We start from the raw sequence: 15712 nt of genomic DNA on the forward strand, positions 1-15712 counted from the left end.
CATTAATAATGTTGGCAGAACCCAATTTTTGTTGCCACACAAGTCTATTTTAACCTTCTAATAACTAGTATTTGTATTTCACGAAGAATTTTTGCCCAAATTTGGAGTATTCGGAGAATTTTGTGATAAGATTTTGCCGACTATTCTGCATAGGCCATTTGCACTCAATTGATTTTGAGAAACTTAGTTTTTAACCATGAAGCATCGATCTTTGAAAGGCACTATAGGAAAGTTTCTCAGTTCATTTGGCTAGATGGTTAGTTTTATGCAGCTTACACAAACCTTGTTTCCTGTTTTCCATGAACCACTGGTTCAGAAAAAATACATGTTATGATGCTAGTACAACTGAAATATCATTTAATTACCTATCACTTTATGCATTTTTAATAAGCCAGTCCTTTGAATTTTAAGAATGAATAGTAGGATTTGTAAGGTATCTTAACGGCAGCTTCGTAATTTCCTTAGTCCCACCACATTTTAATCAGCCACTTTTCGTTACTCAATTGTCGTCCAAGCTCCCAAAGCGAGAATGGCTAAATTTTACGAAACTATTGTTTCGTTTAATTTGTAAAGTGTGCCGGGAATGTTAAATAGGATGATTATGACTTGACACTCACGACTCATCGGCCGCGATACTTCAAGCAGTCATTCGTGACAGTTTCGGTTTACAGAAGCATACGAATGATAAAAACTCCTTGCTAATCTCGGTTGAACCTTAACTGTTTACTTTTAATTTCTGATCGATAATAAGTTAATGTCCAATGCGGAAATGTTTTCGCTGTCCATTTCTAGATACTTGTATGAGCCCTGGTGGTAATCGAATTGGCACAGAAATGGAAGAGGAGATTTATCATGAGAAACAGGTGACTTGTTCTGGCATTTTCTTATTGTATCACTGGCCAATCGAAACCATGCCAAGCAAAGTCAATGATAGTGGTTGCATGTGAATGCATCTCAACGTTGCTGTTAGGGTAGAAGCATATAACCTCGATCTTTTGTTTGCAGAAGAACTGTAGAATTCCTGCTCATTTTCTGAGCAATCAAGTTGTTTGTTGCTCCTGATACCGTTGTTAATCACTAGATAATTCCTTGGTTTTCTGCTCATTTTAGAATTCTGTTGTAAGATTTGTATAATTGCGTATTTCAAAAACGAGATGAGTGATTTTTCAGCTCGGAACTGGAGTATAGGAGTTGCATTTTCAGCAATTGTAGTATTGCGTAATTAGTTTTGACTATAGTGCTTTATCAGTTTCTTTTGTTCAGATTTTCAGGTGAATTTATCATTTCTATAACTACCAATTCTGACTTGTCTTTTCGTTTCATAGGTAAAGGAGCTATGCTGCCTTCATGCTCTAAATAACCTGTTCCAGGAGCGAGGTGGGGCATTCGGGCAGGATTCACTTGACGCTCTGGCACACTCTTTATCACCGTCTGCATGGCTGAATCCACACAAGTCAATTCTTGGAACGGGCAACTATGATGTCAATGTGTTGATGGCTGCTTTAAGGACAAGGGGATCCCATGCTCTTTGGTTTGACAAAAGGAAGTGAGTACTGAACTGTTATTGTAATGCTATGAAATAAGTTAAAATAGGAAGAACTGGCATCAGCATAAACAATTTGGTGGAACACTTTCTTCGAAAAAATGACCCATTAAATTTATTTGCAGAAAGAAAATACTGAAGAAGGAATATTAAATTTTACAAGGTTCAGTCATTTTTTTAAATAGCTAAGCAGAGGAACATGCTTATTAGTGTGACAGATACTGGAAACGCCATCATTCAATGAACTTAAATGCTAATACATCGAGAAAATTGTCTAGGTGAAACAATTCACAGTAATTCAAGAAGTTCTCTCGGGCTTCCCTGAATTGGCATCCTCCATATCCCAATGGCATCTGGCTAATTGGATGCCAAACACATTGGGTGTGGGTTTAGATAATTTAAGTGTATGTGAAATTTTGTGGAGTTCTAAGATTTCTCAATTGTACCCTGTTTCCAATTATCCCTTTGCTTCTTTTAATGGAAGTAATAATTTTGTGGTTATCATCAACATGTAAGACTTGAGGGAAATGAAGACTTACCCTAAAATATTAAATGTCTTTTCAGAGATGTTGGGCTCCTGAAACTGGAAAACATTCTAGGTTTTATCTTAAATGTTCCTAGTGAATATCGTCTTGGAGGAGTTCTTCCTTTGCCTTTGCACCGAAGACATTGGGTGGCCATTAGAGCCATTGGCAATACCTATTATAATCTGGATTCCAAGCTGAGAGCTCCTGAACCAGTTGGAGAGGTTGGTATAATAATTGTCATTTTATTCCATTGTGTCACAGTCAATGACGTCTTTTTTCCATATAAGGTGATTCATAATATTATTTCGAAGAGGAAGTTTAAGGTAAGGCTTTGTGAAATTACATAATTGATGATAGGTAAGGAACTCAAAATACCATCTTTGCCTTCCACCTCAACTTTCCATCAAGAGTAAATATATTTGCTGTGGAATGTGAAATCTATATATTTTGTTACTTTCAATATAATTATTTCAGTTATTCTGCCAAAGGGAGACTGATGTTTAAATTATAGGAAATGCTTTTACTGTTCACACGCTACACAGGGCTGGATGGAATGGATGGACTTAATTGGCGTATTTCTTATCTTTGCATTTCCAGGAAAGTGATCTACTGGCATATTTGCGTGATCAACTCCACAGCAAAGAGAAGGAACTATTTGTGGTTGTAAGTGATGAAGTAGAGAATAGTCATTCATGGCTGAATAGCCCCAGCGAAGAGAGTGAGAGGGGGAAGGAGAGGGGAGAGGTTGGGGTGGGTGGGGAGGGAGGAGGCAGGGAAGAAGACAGTGAAGAAGACAGTGGTGGAGGAGTGAGGCTGCAGGAGTCGACCGTGAGCAGGGACTGGAGGTGAGTGTGCAGCCCTTGTTGAGATGCCATCATCTTCTTCCCCCTCCTGCCCACTAAAACACTTCCCTACAATCACTCACGTGCGTCGACCTTATAATCATTCTCTTCCAAATTTGTTAAAGCTTTTTTTTAATTTCACCATTAATAATGGGGGTCTTTTGAAATTCCCCTTTGGTTTTCACTTTTGGAAGGGAGACAACATGCATCTTTTCAAAGACAAAGAAAAATTTTTTTTTAAAGGTTCATGTATAATGAAAAACTGGAAACTCCATATTTATGTGAAAACTACACATGCTACAATGAGGAATGAGTCTCAGTGAACTTCTGTTTATTATTTTGATTTTTTCCGGTGCCTATGATGCTTCCAGAAATTATAAACTAATCCTATACACCTTCTGTGGCCTTACATATGGAAGATATGAAGATATGGAAGTTAGCCGGTTGTATACTCAAAAAGACCTGGTTATTATAGCTATGGTGAAAATAATAATTTAATTGATGACCATCAAATTTTATTGTTGATGTATATAGCTGGAGTAAATGAGTTATTTCTCAGCTACAGTATGGGAAAATTTTAGAAAAAATGGATGTGCAGTTATGGCTGCCATTTTAATTCCCAAGATTGAGAATATATATTAATGAGGAATCATTAACACCTATCTTGATAATAAGAGATATTAACAATGGTATTTTTTCCAATCACTGATGTAGAGGTCTTTAGTGATTTATCTCTTTACATTTTGGTTTCACTCATTTTATTCTCAACTTGGTACAAGAATAGTTGGATACCCATAACTGTATGGTGTAATGGCCCATTGAACTATGTTACTGGCAATAATGTAGAAATTCCCATCTGCCCTCATATTTAGCTATTTGCAAAGAGAAATCTAGTAGTAAGTCATAATTGATCTATTTGCTTATTACTATTTGAAATGGGTGCAGCTGGACCAAGTCAAAAGTGGCAGTGATTCCTCAAGTGTTTGGTAATTATTTCTCAAAATAAATACTGTCATATCCGCTTAAACTTTCCGATAACCCTTGTAACTTGTTCCTTGTAACCCTTGTTATATCACTTCATAATCGAATTATAAATTGTTCTGTGAATCTATGCCTTGGTAATAAGACTTCGTCTTGACCTTTTGCTTGCTTTTTATTTTCAGTATATCATAACATAATATTAAAAATTTCGCAAAATTCATTGTCAAACAATAATAAAATAAAAAGAGATTTTAATTTAGATTGTAGAATAATTGATACACAAATGAGTTTTGGTTTCCAGTGAAGTTCAAGGTTTTGTTGTGGAGATGTGCACATTTTCTCAGGTTGCATTCCTGTGATTTTAAATTACATAATGATTTGTTTGTCATAAGATTGACCTCTGGGGATTTCCAATTTTTTTTTGTTTCACATGATTCTCAGCTTTCTCATTACATATTTATGTATGTACATGTTTTATAAAAATATATTAATAGTGTAGATAAAATGTTGATATTTTTTGTAAAAAAAGCCATCTCCAATTATTAAATTATGCAGTTCAGTGATAATTGAAGACTTCATATTTCTCCATGCCATATGGCAAAAACAAATTACATTCATCTTGCTCGAGTATCTAGCTAATTGAGAAGCCGATGTGGAATGGCATGGGTGCACTTCCTGTCTTCTTTCTCCCAGTCTTGGTTGTGTTGATGGGTTGGAGAAATGGTTGACTAGAAAAAAATATTTGTTGCAAAATCATTCTTTTGTAAAATGTACATGTATAACTTGCATCATCTGTACCATCATCATCAATTATTATTGGACTATAAGTTAAAATGAGTTCTTAGGATAAAAATACAATGATGAGATACTGGGTAAAAACCAGCATATTGTGTAGGTAAAACCAATTCTTGAGTTTTCAGAGACAATGGTAAAATGCATGTAACTGGTGAGGGTCATGAAATGTCATCTTTTGCCTCTGAATACCTTCAATGAGTAAGTGCATCATTTAGTCTGGCATAGTGAGAACTCAGTCTGGTTCGTTTGCTTCAATCAAAAATTATTATTAATTTCAAGGTCAAATAATTAACCTTCTAATAGATATAAATGGAAGTCAAACCTCAAATAATGAATCATTTAAGATAAATGATGTAATTAATGCTGTCTTTGTGTAAAATTAATAAGGATGAGAAAATATGATTTTTCAGAGAAAGCAGTCTTTGAAAAACACTGGTTTTGCCAAAGTCTATCCTCTTTAACCCTGGTTCTCTATGGGAAAACTGTTTTTGCTAACCATTTATTTGGTCTATATTAAATGCTTTTTGAGCATACAATCTCAGCAAAAATAGGGTTGTTCCTGTATTGGGGTAATTCAGAATTCTGGCATCTATTTATGTGAATTCTGAATACAGTTAATGTAAAACTAATGGTATGAGTTGAAGTACTCATGTTCATTGTGTAAATATCACGAAGCAGTTTTCCCAAGTTTCAAGAATGGGCATGCAATTCACCATTGCTCCATGTAATTGAATCTCAAATCAGCAGTCTTGATTCAAATCTGAATCAAATCAAACTTATATAATTATATCCTCTTGAGCGAATGTTCAGTAATTAGACTACATTCTTATCAGCATAATTTTATTTCTGTGTTTATTGAGAAAGCATCCTTATTTATCTCGACTGACCCCTCGAAAAAGCTAGATGAATGGTAACAACTTGATGCAAAAGGAAAATTAAGCAATAAAAATACGTAATATTAGAAAATAAATTTAAAATATGAAATTATAGATATTACTCAAATCAACACTTTAAATTGCATTAGTAAATCATCGTTAAAATAGTGCCTAAAAGTTTTGAATACCTTTGTTTTAACATTAACTATCCCTTTTAGGTGCATATAATACTAGTTAATCGCTGATATTTTAAACCCAAATCAACTATCTGAATAATGCCCGGAAATTCTAAAATATGTGTCATTGAATATTTGCTCTCAGACTGACCCAGCTTTGTATGATGAACAGGTTGTGGCTTGGATTGTGAGTAAATTGAGTGCTGCTTTGGCCAAGAGTGGAAATAAGTATTTTGCTGTTTTCCTTCCAGTTGAGTAATGAATTGCCATCACTCATGGCTGTTTCAAATATGCTGGCACCTCATTTTCAATTTTTTTTTTAACTAAAGGCTCTCGGCTGCCACTGGCATTTCCATTTTGGGTCATATTCCCTGGTCATCATAATTTGTGAGAAGGAAACTAAGAAACATTAAGAAAGGTTTGGTGGTAAAGTTGATAAAAAATAGTTCACTTAGGTGCTCTACTCATGCTAATAGATTAGGTTGCCTTAAAACTTTGCAGAGCAGCAGTATCTGTTCAATAACAAATCAGTGATCTCAAATTTTCACAATTGTTTCTGCATCAAAATTCTACTGAACTTAGCATTCAGTTGAACTGCAATGAAATTCACCAAGTGAAGATGATCCAGAGCTGGGAATAAGTCTGAATCTGTCCACAAATGGGCAAATATAGTTGGGGTTAATAAGGTCATTGTATGTGCATTTGCCGTTTGTGCAGATGACCTATTGAAAATTATGTGTATGAAAGTGGAATTTGATGAAAATGAGAATTTGATGATAGGAATTGAGAATATGAAACAAGAGGTTCAGGTATAAATTTTTCAAGTGAATTTCAACTCTATTATAATTTGTACGATACATTCAATAAATCTTCATAATTATACTATGTTCCCATTTTATAAATATCAATAGATGCAATAATTGATGGAATGATATCATGGGAGCCACATTATTATGTGAAAAATGGAAAAAATGCAGTTGTGTAATCTTATGTAAATTAAATTTTGGATGATATATTTTAAATAGTTTTAAAGTATTCTCTTGCCTTTAAACTTAGAACTTTTCAAGGTGTGTCTAAAGATGACTAAATGACTTGATCCAAATCTTCTCTCGTGACAAATGAGTTGAGATAAAAGATGCAGTTTTGATCCACTTAAACCTTAGAGAAAGGTATGAAACTTTGTTAGTTCTATTTAGTTGTTATTGCTTCAGCAGTTTAGTTCTGACATTGTGAAATAAACTCTTAAAAAGGAAGGAGACAAAAAGAGAATCAACCAAGATAATTGTAATTAAGCAACTATTTAGCCAAATTGCAATTCTTGGACTTATACATTTATTGAATTTTCCATATTTTGATGTCAATGGAGAAAATGTTGGTAAATGACTGCATTCACTTATTTTTTTTCATCAGTGATAGTGAAAAATTAGCAACTTTAGTACTTAGGTGTGCTATTTGCATAAATTAACGGAATTTGATAATTAAATATTCCTAGATTAATGCCGGCAGAATTGGAAATATACTCAATGTAATGGAAATCAGTGATATTTGGATTGAATGAGTTGAATTACTGACCTGTGAATAAAATAATGCAGCTGAATCAAAAATTTGAATCTTACTTTGCGTAGCTCCCTAGATTTAGGCTAAATGGTCACATCTGATCATATTAATGTTTTATAATCAAATCTTTACACAAATATGTCTGAGAGCAGCAGTAAATACGTGAATTATGTTCCTATGTAATCAAACCTGACTAAATTTTCAATGCTATACCATGAGGATGCTTTGAATCCAAGTGGAGCATATTAATAGTAGCTAGTGTCCATAAAGTTCTGGATTTTTAAAGTGAAAAAATCAGTATGTGCATGATATATAAATATGTACATTTCTCTATTATGTATTGCAGAATCTTTGTTTGGAAGAGTCCAGGCTCCTTAGCGGCATCTGAATTCAAGTTAAGAGTTATTCTGACAAAATGTAGGCACACTTTTCAGGCAGTAAATAGAAGTATTGCAGGAAGACTTAATTCTCCCTCTGGAAAGCTGCAAATTGAATAAAGCGTGATTTGTGCAATCAATGTGATAACATAAATCCCTTATTGATACATATTGTATCTCTATACTGTACAGTGAGATAATGAGGACAGCGATAATATATTTTCATCATACACTCTTAATATTTTACAATTAAAGACGCAGTTTGAAGCGAATAGTAACCTTATGGATATTATGGAAAGAATCAACCCCAGCCTTACTGTTACAAATGAGCAAAGGATGGGCGAGGGAAATTAGAGAGGAAAGAGAAGGAAAAAAATTAAGTAAATAAATAACTCAAATAAAAATGAAATGATGTAGGGGGGTTTAAAAACAGAAAATGGTTTAACCAAAATATGATAACAAAAAACGCTCTGGCTAAGGTGTACAAGAGAGCATTGACCCTTGCCCTTATGAATCACTCACCAGTCTGGGGCTTACGATAGAATTATCTTTGCGCCAGCGGCCCACCAATCACACGTAACTTAACGTGAGATTGTATTCCTTTGCCCATTTGTTAGAGTATGGCTGGGGTTGATTCGTCCCATAATTAATGACACAGTCATATTGGGATATACTACTATGTCCAATAAATACGGGAACTGAGGCCATAAAAACTCTACTTTTCAAAATTTAGTCTACATCAATTTTGTCCCCTTTGAAGTACTCTCCATTCATTGCTATGTACTTATTCTATCTTCTTTTCATGCACTGTTTAAAACACCCTCGGAAGTCCTTCTTGGCAGTTAGGCTTTCTGGTTTACTCGTTGTTTCTTGCTTTATTGTGTCTTCCACATCTTCCCAGTGATGCCCCCTCATCACATTTTTGCATTTTGGGATTAGGAAAATGTCGCAGGGGCGAGATCTGGCAAATAAGGAGGGTGATCAAGGATGGTGATTGAATTTTTTGCTAGAAACTGCCGAGCAATCAATGCTGAATGTGCATTGGTGCATTGTCGTCATGGTGAAGGATCCATCCTTCATGTTCATTTAAAATAGTAGTGTACACTTTTGATTTTCCTAAATTCAGTTCTCTCAGCTACTATCATTCAGACAGTTTTTCCGACGATCGGTAAGGACAAGAGACCAAACACAATCAATGGCATCACAAAAACAAGTGTTTGAAGGTCATCCCGGCCTTGCGTCATCCGTGGCATCTTGTCGGCCATCTTTAAAACGCTTAGTCCATTTCTAAACGGATGTTTTCTTGAGAGCATTATCATCGTAAACAGCTGTCACCATTTCTGTGATTGCTTGATAACTTTTATCGCACGTCGCCAAAAAACTTAATTTTGAAATATTGCTCCATGATTTCATCAATTTCCATTTTTGGCAAACAGTAAAAACAAGGGCAACAGAAACTATGACGTAACTGGCATCTAAATCACAGCTCGACGATCCGCCAGGCACAGAGGAAGACGGCTCCTCCCCATTGGGTCTCAGGCAACTACAAGCGCCATCGCTAGCGGGTGGGGCTATAGTCAGCGTCATGGCCGCCAGATTGCACCAGTGCGCGTATTTATTGCAGGGATCACGTATTAATGCCAAATATAACTTTAGATCTGTTGTCATAGCTCTGATTTCTTATATTCCTTTGGAACTGTCCCAAATCAATGGAATGAGATCTTGGTGTATTGCTAAATGGGAAAAGATAAGATTGATTAGGTGGTTTGTCGGTGATCATTAATTAGCCTAATAAGCAAGAAATTGCGCTGGATGACCTGGCTGTTTAATCTCAGTTAAAAAGACAATTTATGCATTAAACAAAATTTATCCCAAAAAAGTCATTTGCTCTTGTGGAAAAGAATGATGATCCACTCAGTTGATGATCAAGTAATAGCTGATTGTGCGGAAGTGCTAATTGCAATTTCAACACTATTTCTGTCCCAGGTTTTTTAAATAAAACTGTTTAAAAATTGTAATTTAAGAAGTCAGCTGCCTGTTTGAATTTGATTTAATTTTTTATAAAATTGAACTGTAATTTATACTAAACGATTATTTAATAAATTCTAATGTCAAATAATGATAAATTAATGAAGATAGGGTAATGGCTGACTATGTACAACTTTTCATGAATCTGTTTCTTCCCTTCTCTTATTGAGTGCATTATTGTATACTCTCCACATTGGTGGATATATGTGAATTGGAATTGGTATAAAGGAATTCTTGTATTAATTTAATAATTTTCATGGTCATTCATTATTTTTATGTTGCTGTCTATATTTTTTCCTTATGGGAAAGACACTGAACAAGATCACCAGACTAAAGTTTATACTTGGTTTAAGTAAGGCCATGGTTGAACTAGTGCTAGTTATGGATTGCTCATAATTTATATCATTTTGATGAAAAGGCCAACCACTTGGACATTTTTTCATTTATTTCACACGTTTGCAAATGGGAAGTCATGAATAAAAATAGTGATTCCTTGAACTTCCAAGCTGGAAATTCCCTGATCTTTTCTCACTCCTTATTTCCTCACTTCAATAGTAGTTATCTGTGTTGCAAAAAGTATCAGTAGTTAGTTAACAGTGTCGCATCTGTGCTGAATCTATTGCAGTGATTATTTTTACAACCTCAGCATGCAAAGCACAAACAGACAGGTCCTTGAAGCCCAGAGGTGACACTACCCAACTAGTTTCTCTCTTCACCAAAGAGAATTAATAATGGCCCCAATTCTTTATTGGCTCCAAGGCAAGATGGAATGAAGACATAGTAATAGGCACATAAGGTATTTTTAGAAAAAATATTATGCTCTTAAAATCAACAATTGTAAAATAAATCACGAGTAGAAGTTATGTCAAATCAAACTACTACCAGAGTTAAGAAATGTGGATAAATATGAAGGGCCAATGAGACACCACCTTAGAAGTTTTATGTGTATTTATCCTGCAAGTTCGTTTAAAAAAAAATTAATATTCATGTCTCTCCTCTGCATGCAATGAGGAATAGGTGAAAATTATATTGAACTTTCTTTGAGCCTTAAGTTTAGCTGTGCCCAGTTTGAAATTGATTCTTACAATCCACCCTTTGTCTCATTGTATGTGTCATCTCATTTGTGAAAATTATGAATATAATATGTGATGCAGTTCATTTTCTGCGATACTATAACCATGCCACCATGATGTCCATTTGCTAGTAATCTCAAAAATATATTTGTGTATTTTTATTAATAATTTTTGGTGGAATGGATATTGTAGAGGAAAATATTTTCTGAACCTGGATAAAAATCTGAGTCGTTTGCTTCAATTGAACTTATTGAATCTTTTGGGAATAATCACCATGTAGAACAAATAAGGATTATCAAAAAATTCTGAAATGTCTGTGGTCACCCTTTCAATTGGTAAATTACATGTACCACTGTGTCATTCTTTCTTTTCAATTTCTTGATACATTTGTATCCCAACTTCTACATCATGCTATTAATTTTTCTATAAAGAAAGAATTTGGCACAATGTGTACTTTGATTCTGCCAGTTTTTAGAAATCAGTATTTTGCAACGAGAAACATAATACATATCCCGATCATATTTTTCAAAATTCAATCTAATTATTTGTAATGTTGAGGATGGCATTATAAGAATCCTTTTATTTTTGTTAGAGAAATGAAAACATGAACAGCAAACTGATCCACAGATTCTTTGGTTCTTGCCACACTGCACTTAAATCATATGGTGTTGATACTTACAATCTATTTAAATTTAAATTTTTCTTTCACAATGTGTGTAATTAGCTATTTAATGCGTGAGTTGAGATAATTGACCATGCCTCCTTTCATTTTCTATTTCCATGGTACGACTAAAAATGGTGCGCATTAGAATAGATCAAAGAGTTACTTTGCTAGCTAGAGAGTGTTGTGTGGGCGAAATATGTTCATGAGCCATTTGTGGCAAAATAATAATTTCCTATTCAGGCAGGGGTTGAATGCTTTTTGGCTGGGCTTTAATGGTTGGTTAATACATACTAAAATTGTCTCCCTTGAGAGCATGCTGGAAATAATATTGCCCCACATCAAAACATGGGAAGCATAAAAACTCATGTGTTCTTACTTTCCAATGAAATCTAAGTGTTTTGAAGACAAATGAAAGAATTTTATCTCTTAACGGTTGTCATTTCTGGTTTCATTTCCCTTGGTTTTCTGTAAATGTCTCTTTATTTGCATTATTAGGTGACATTAGCTGAATGTGCGCTGTACTGTAAAGTGTGTCAAATCAATGGCGTCAACCAAAACTAGACGATGCATTGAATCAGGGTTACCCTTGAAAGTGTGTTTTCTTTTTGCGAGGAGTCTTCCACATTGTTTGTACAGGGTGTTGGAGGAAGGTGGTGTAGGTGCTGGCAATTGATTGGACTATTGTGTCTGGTCTGTAGTCTGCGCGTGGTCTGGAATAGTGCAGTATTAGAATTATTTCTATTTTATCAACATTTTTATGCTTTTCTCTCTTAAATTTCTGTCATACTATATCTTTTGTATTCCTTCCATTGTATTACTGAAATGTTAAATTACAGTGATTGGCTTTTAATCTAAGTAAGGAAGAAATTTGCAATTATTTTGTAAATAGTCTTTCAGTAAAATTTGCCTGAAATCGTGTGCACACCTGTAATGATTGTTAGCTTGTTGACCTTCGACTCTGTCTCCTTTTTGAACTATGAATAAGTTGTCCACATTAGTTCTTAAACCTTTACAATAACCCACATTTGTTAATAAATTGTAATGGTAAAAATTAATTTTAATTTTTAAAGGTAAACTTTTATGAATCCTTGTGCTCTAATTGGGCTTTGATCTTGAGAGCAGAGCACAATATGGGACTAATACTTAAATTATAATGTTAATTATAAACACATGCAGTCCAAATATAGTTAAGACGAAAAATTGTCAGAGTAATTAAGTCCAAAATTTATGAAGATAAATTAAATGTGTCAATGTCCCCTGTTCAAATGGCCTGCACTAACTAGAGTGGTTTTTGTTGAATATTCTAGCATTGTTAAAAAATTTTCATTTGTTATTTTGACCAAAAATTTAAATGCTGATCTTTGCTTTTGTTAAAAATTAGAATATATATCAGCATAATTATCTGTGTGGCTAGAATTTGGCTTGTAATTGCAGGAGCATATTAAGGGTGGTATGGAGGTGATACACTTGAGTAACTGTTGAATATCACTGTCACAATGACACGCATACCTCCCTCCTGACCATAGCTCTCAAACTCTCATGTATTCCGGGATGGCTTTAGAAGTATAGTGTTGCTTTCTTGCATTGTATGGTTGCAATCACAAAGATACTATAAATACATTCGTGTAATGATGTGGCAAAAAAGCATAACTGCAAGGTAAATCTCTTGAGAAAATGAATGCTATGGTGTCTAGCCTCATTGGAAGAGCTGTATCTTTTGGCTTAAAAGGTGTGAGTGATTGTGCAGTGTGTCTCACAGTGCGCAATGGCAGGAATTACATATTTTATTGAGGAATATGTTATTGATTATATTCACTTATATGAGGCCAGAATTAATGAACTCCTTGCTCAAGCCATGGAATTCCGGTCTTAGTGAGACTTAGTTGATTCCCATGTCCACAAAAATGGCCTTCCTTTCATTTCATTGCCATATGGTTAGTTCTCTGTGTAAAGCTGGTAGGTCTGGGTGACTATGAAGTCCATGCTTTCTACAGTGAGATGAGGTCAGTGGAGTGTTTTTTATTGAGTATACATACGTAAGTGTAATTGTCAGTGGTTTTTCACCAATATTGAAATGGCATTGGTTTAATTACAGAAATGCACATTTGCAGTAGTTCTGTGATTTAAATACTATTCACGATGATATTAAATTAAGCAAATACGGCATCATTCTCTCAATTCACATTATATTTTGAGCATAGATAACTATAAATATTAATTATAGAAAATTTGTGTTGGATATTTAGTATATCTTCACCGACCATTATCTCAAATTGCCCTGAAAAACACAATAGGAATATGAAAGAAGAGTTAGGGAGTCATTACAACAATTTGACTCAAGGTGGCATTGTGTCTAAAATCTCTCAGATTATAGAAAATTAGGCTGCTTTTCCCCAATGCTTCCAAAAAGAGATTTTAATGGTGCCATGGAAGCTTATGATTGATGACATAAAAATGAAGTTCATAACATCTCTATCGTATCAATCTCTCTTGAAAAGTAGATACTGTTACGAAATCGCAAACGCCACAATATTGCACTATTCTCTGCAAGGTTTTCGTTTTTCAAAGATGAGTGAATGAAACAGCTAGCTCCTAAGTTGTAATGTTTTTAAAGAAATTTTATGGAGCTTTAAATGTAAAAATAAATCTTGAAGTCAAGCAGACATATGAAAGGGCAGCAATTATGTGTGGAAAATACAGTGGCCTTCCAAAAAGATGACGAGAAAAATGCTCTTACACGTTATTTTATCTCTGCTTTGCTCATAGACTGAGCGTATGAGGCACATTTAAGTTCTAAGGCCCCCCAATGTTTTCTCCGGACTGGGACTGGAAGGAAATATGCAGCTGAACTCAAAATACGTGGGCACTTTTCATTAATATGAGGCATTGATGGCTGTACAGTACACTGTACAGGGTTTGTATAGCTTCCATTACAGTGAGAAACATTTTTGATTTTTAAAATGGCATTGCTAAATGTACAACAAGAGCATGGTCATCTATTTTTTTCCACTTGAGTAATTAAACACCAATCGAAGTTCAACGTTAGTTGAGTAAGATGTAGTAATGGTGTTATGTATGCAGAACACGTGCAGTCATTGGAAGTGACAATTGGAAGAAGGTTCAGTTAATATCAACATCATGCAACAACTAAGCCTAGAAGACTGGGCTGCAGATCAGTGATTTTCTAATTGGCAAAAGAGTCCCTTATGGAATCATTCTGAGTAGCCGTGGAATCATGGCATTATTGTTGTTAAAACTGTGTTAGTCTACTGGGTGGTTCTGTTTCAAAGCAAAAGAAATTTCAACTTTCTGGTGTGAGTAGTTTGTCGGAAAAAAAGAGGAGACTGGAGAAGTTGAATATACCTTGCAATATTATATCACTCTTCCTGGGTCATTAAGTAATTGAAAATTGTTTTCTGCATTCCTTCCAGATTTGAAAGCTCCATTTTGAAATCAATAAAAAGAATAGAAGCAATGGATACAGATATAACGAAAGACATTTTTTTTAAATTAGCTTGAATTAGGTGTTGTCCTGACATTAATGATAAATGCAGTGAATGATTATTGACCCTAACAGTCAGTATATTGCACAAAATCACATGAAACGTAGGTATTGTGATACATGGAATCCATGATTTATGTTTTGTACAGAGTTTCCCTAAGTGCAAAAAGATTTTGAGTTTCAATTTTTCTTTATCATCTCAGCTATAGTTCCTCTACCTAATTTGGATTTCCCAGAAGAAGAGGTTTCATAGGAATCTCTGTATCAATGCATGTAGATGCATACCCTATGTGCCATTTCCTTTAGGTGTAGGTTTGGTCAAAATGGCGTGACTTTAGGTTTGACCAGAAAACAATCCCTCTTATAAATTTCTTCCATACTATTTGGTGCGTTTAATCCATGGGTTGTGTACTACTGTTTTATTGTATGAAGATTGTGCTACTCTTTTCTATTTCAAAATTTAAGGTTCACCTTTGTGGCAAGGATGGCTCATACATGTTTTGTTTTTAATTGAGGAAAGTGGTGAGAGTTCTTGTGGTATTAATTTTAATCGTTGGAACTTTTTTGGGGTCCTTGGGTTAGAATTATTTCTGAATTCCTTCCTAGCTTGAATGAACTTACCACTGCTGGCATTGTGGGATAACATTGCAAAGATTGTAATGGCTCTTGAACATGGCATGACAGATTTTGTGGGTACAGTTTTTTTCCCTGAGGATTTTGAAAATTTCTTTGAGTTCCATCGCAACACGCAACATTTAGATAATTTATTTTA

General features: G+C 34.6%; 1 protein-coding gene across 1 annotated transcript; it reads left to right on the top strand.

Moving 5' to 3' along the window:
• Nucleotides 1–523: 523 nt before the first annotated feature.
• Nucleotides 524–2805, top strand: LOC139697711 (josephin-2-like; the record flags this gene model as incomplete). The annotated part of the gene is made up of 4 exons (XM_071596572.1): nt 524–863; nt 1326–1546; nt 2108–2291; nt 2668–2805. Coding segments are annotated over exons 1-4 (645 nt in total), but the record flags the coding sequence as incomplete, so codon positions are not given.
• Nucleotides 2806–15712: the final 12907 nt, after the last annotated feature.

Source organism: Hetaerina americana, unplaced genomic scaffold (assembly GCF_022747635.1).
Source record: "Hetaerina americana unplaced genomic scaffold, ioHetAmer1.1.p SCAF_1, whole genome shotgun sequence".
In the NCBI taxonomy this organism is placed as follows: domain Eukaryota; kingdom Metazoa; phylum Arthropoda; class Insecta; order Odonata; family Calopterygidae; genus Hetaerina; species Hetaerina americana.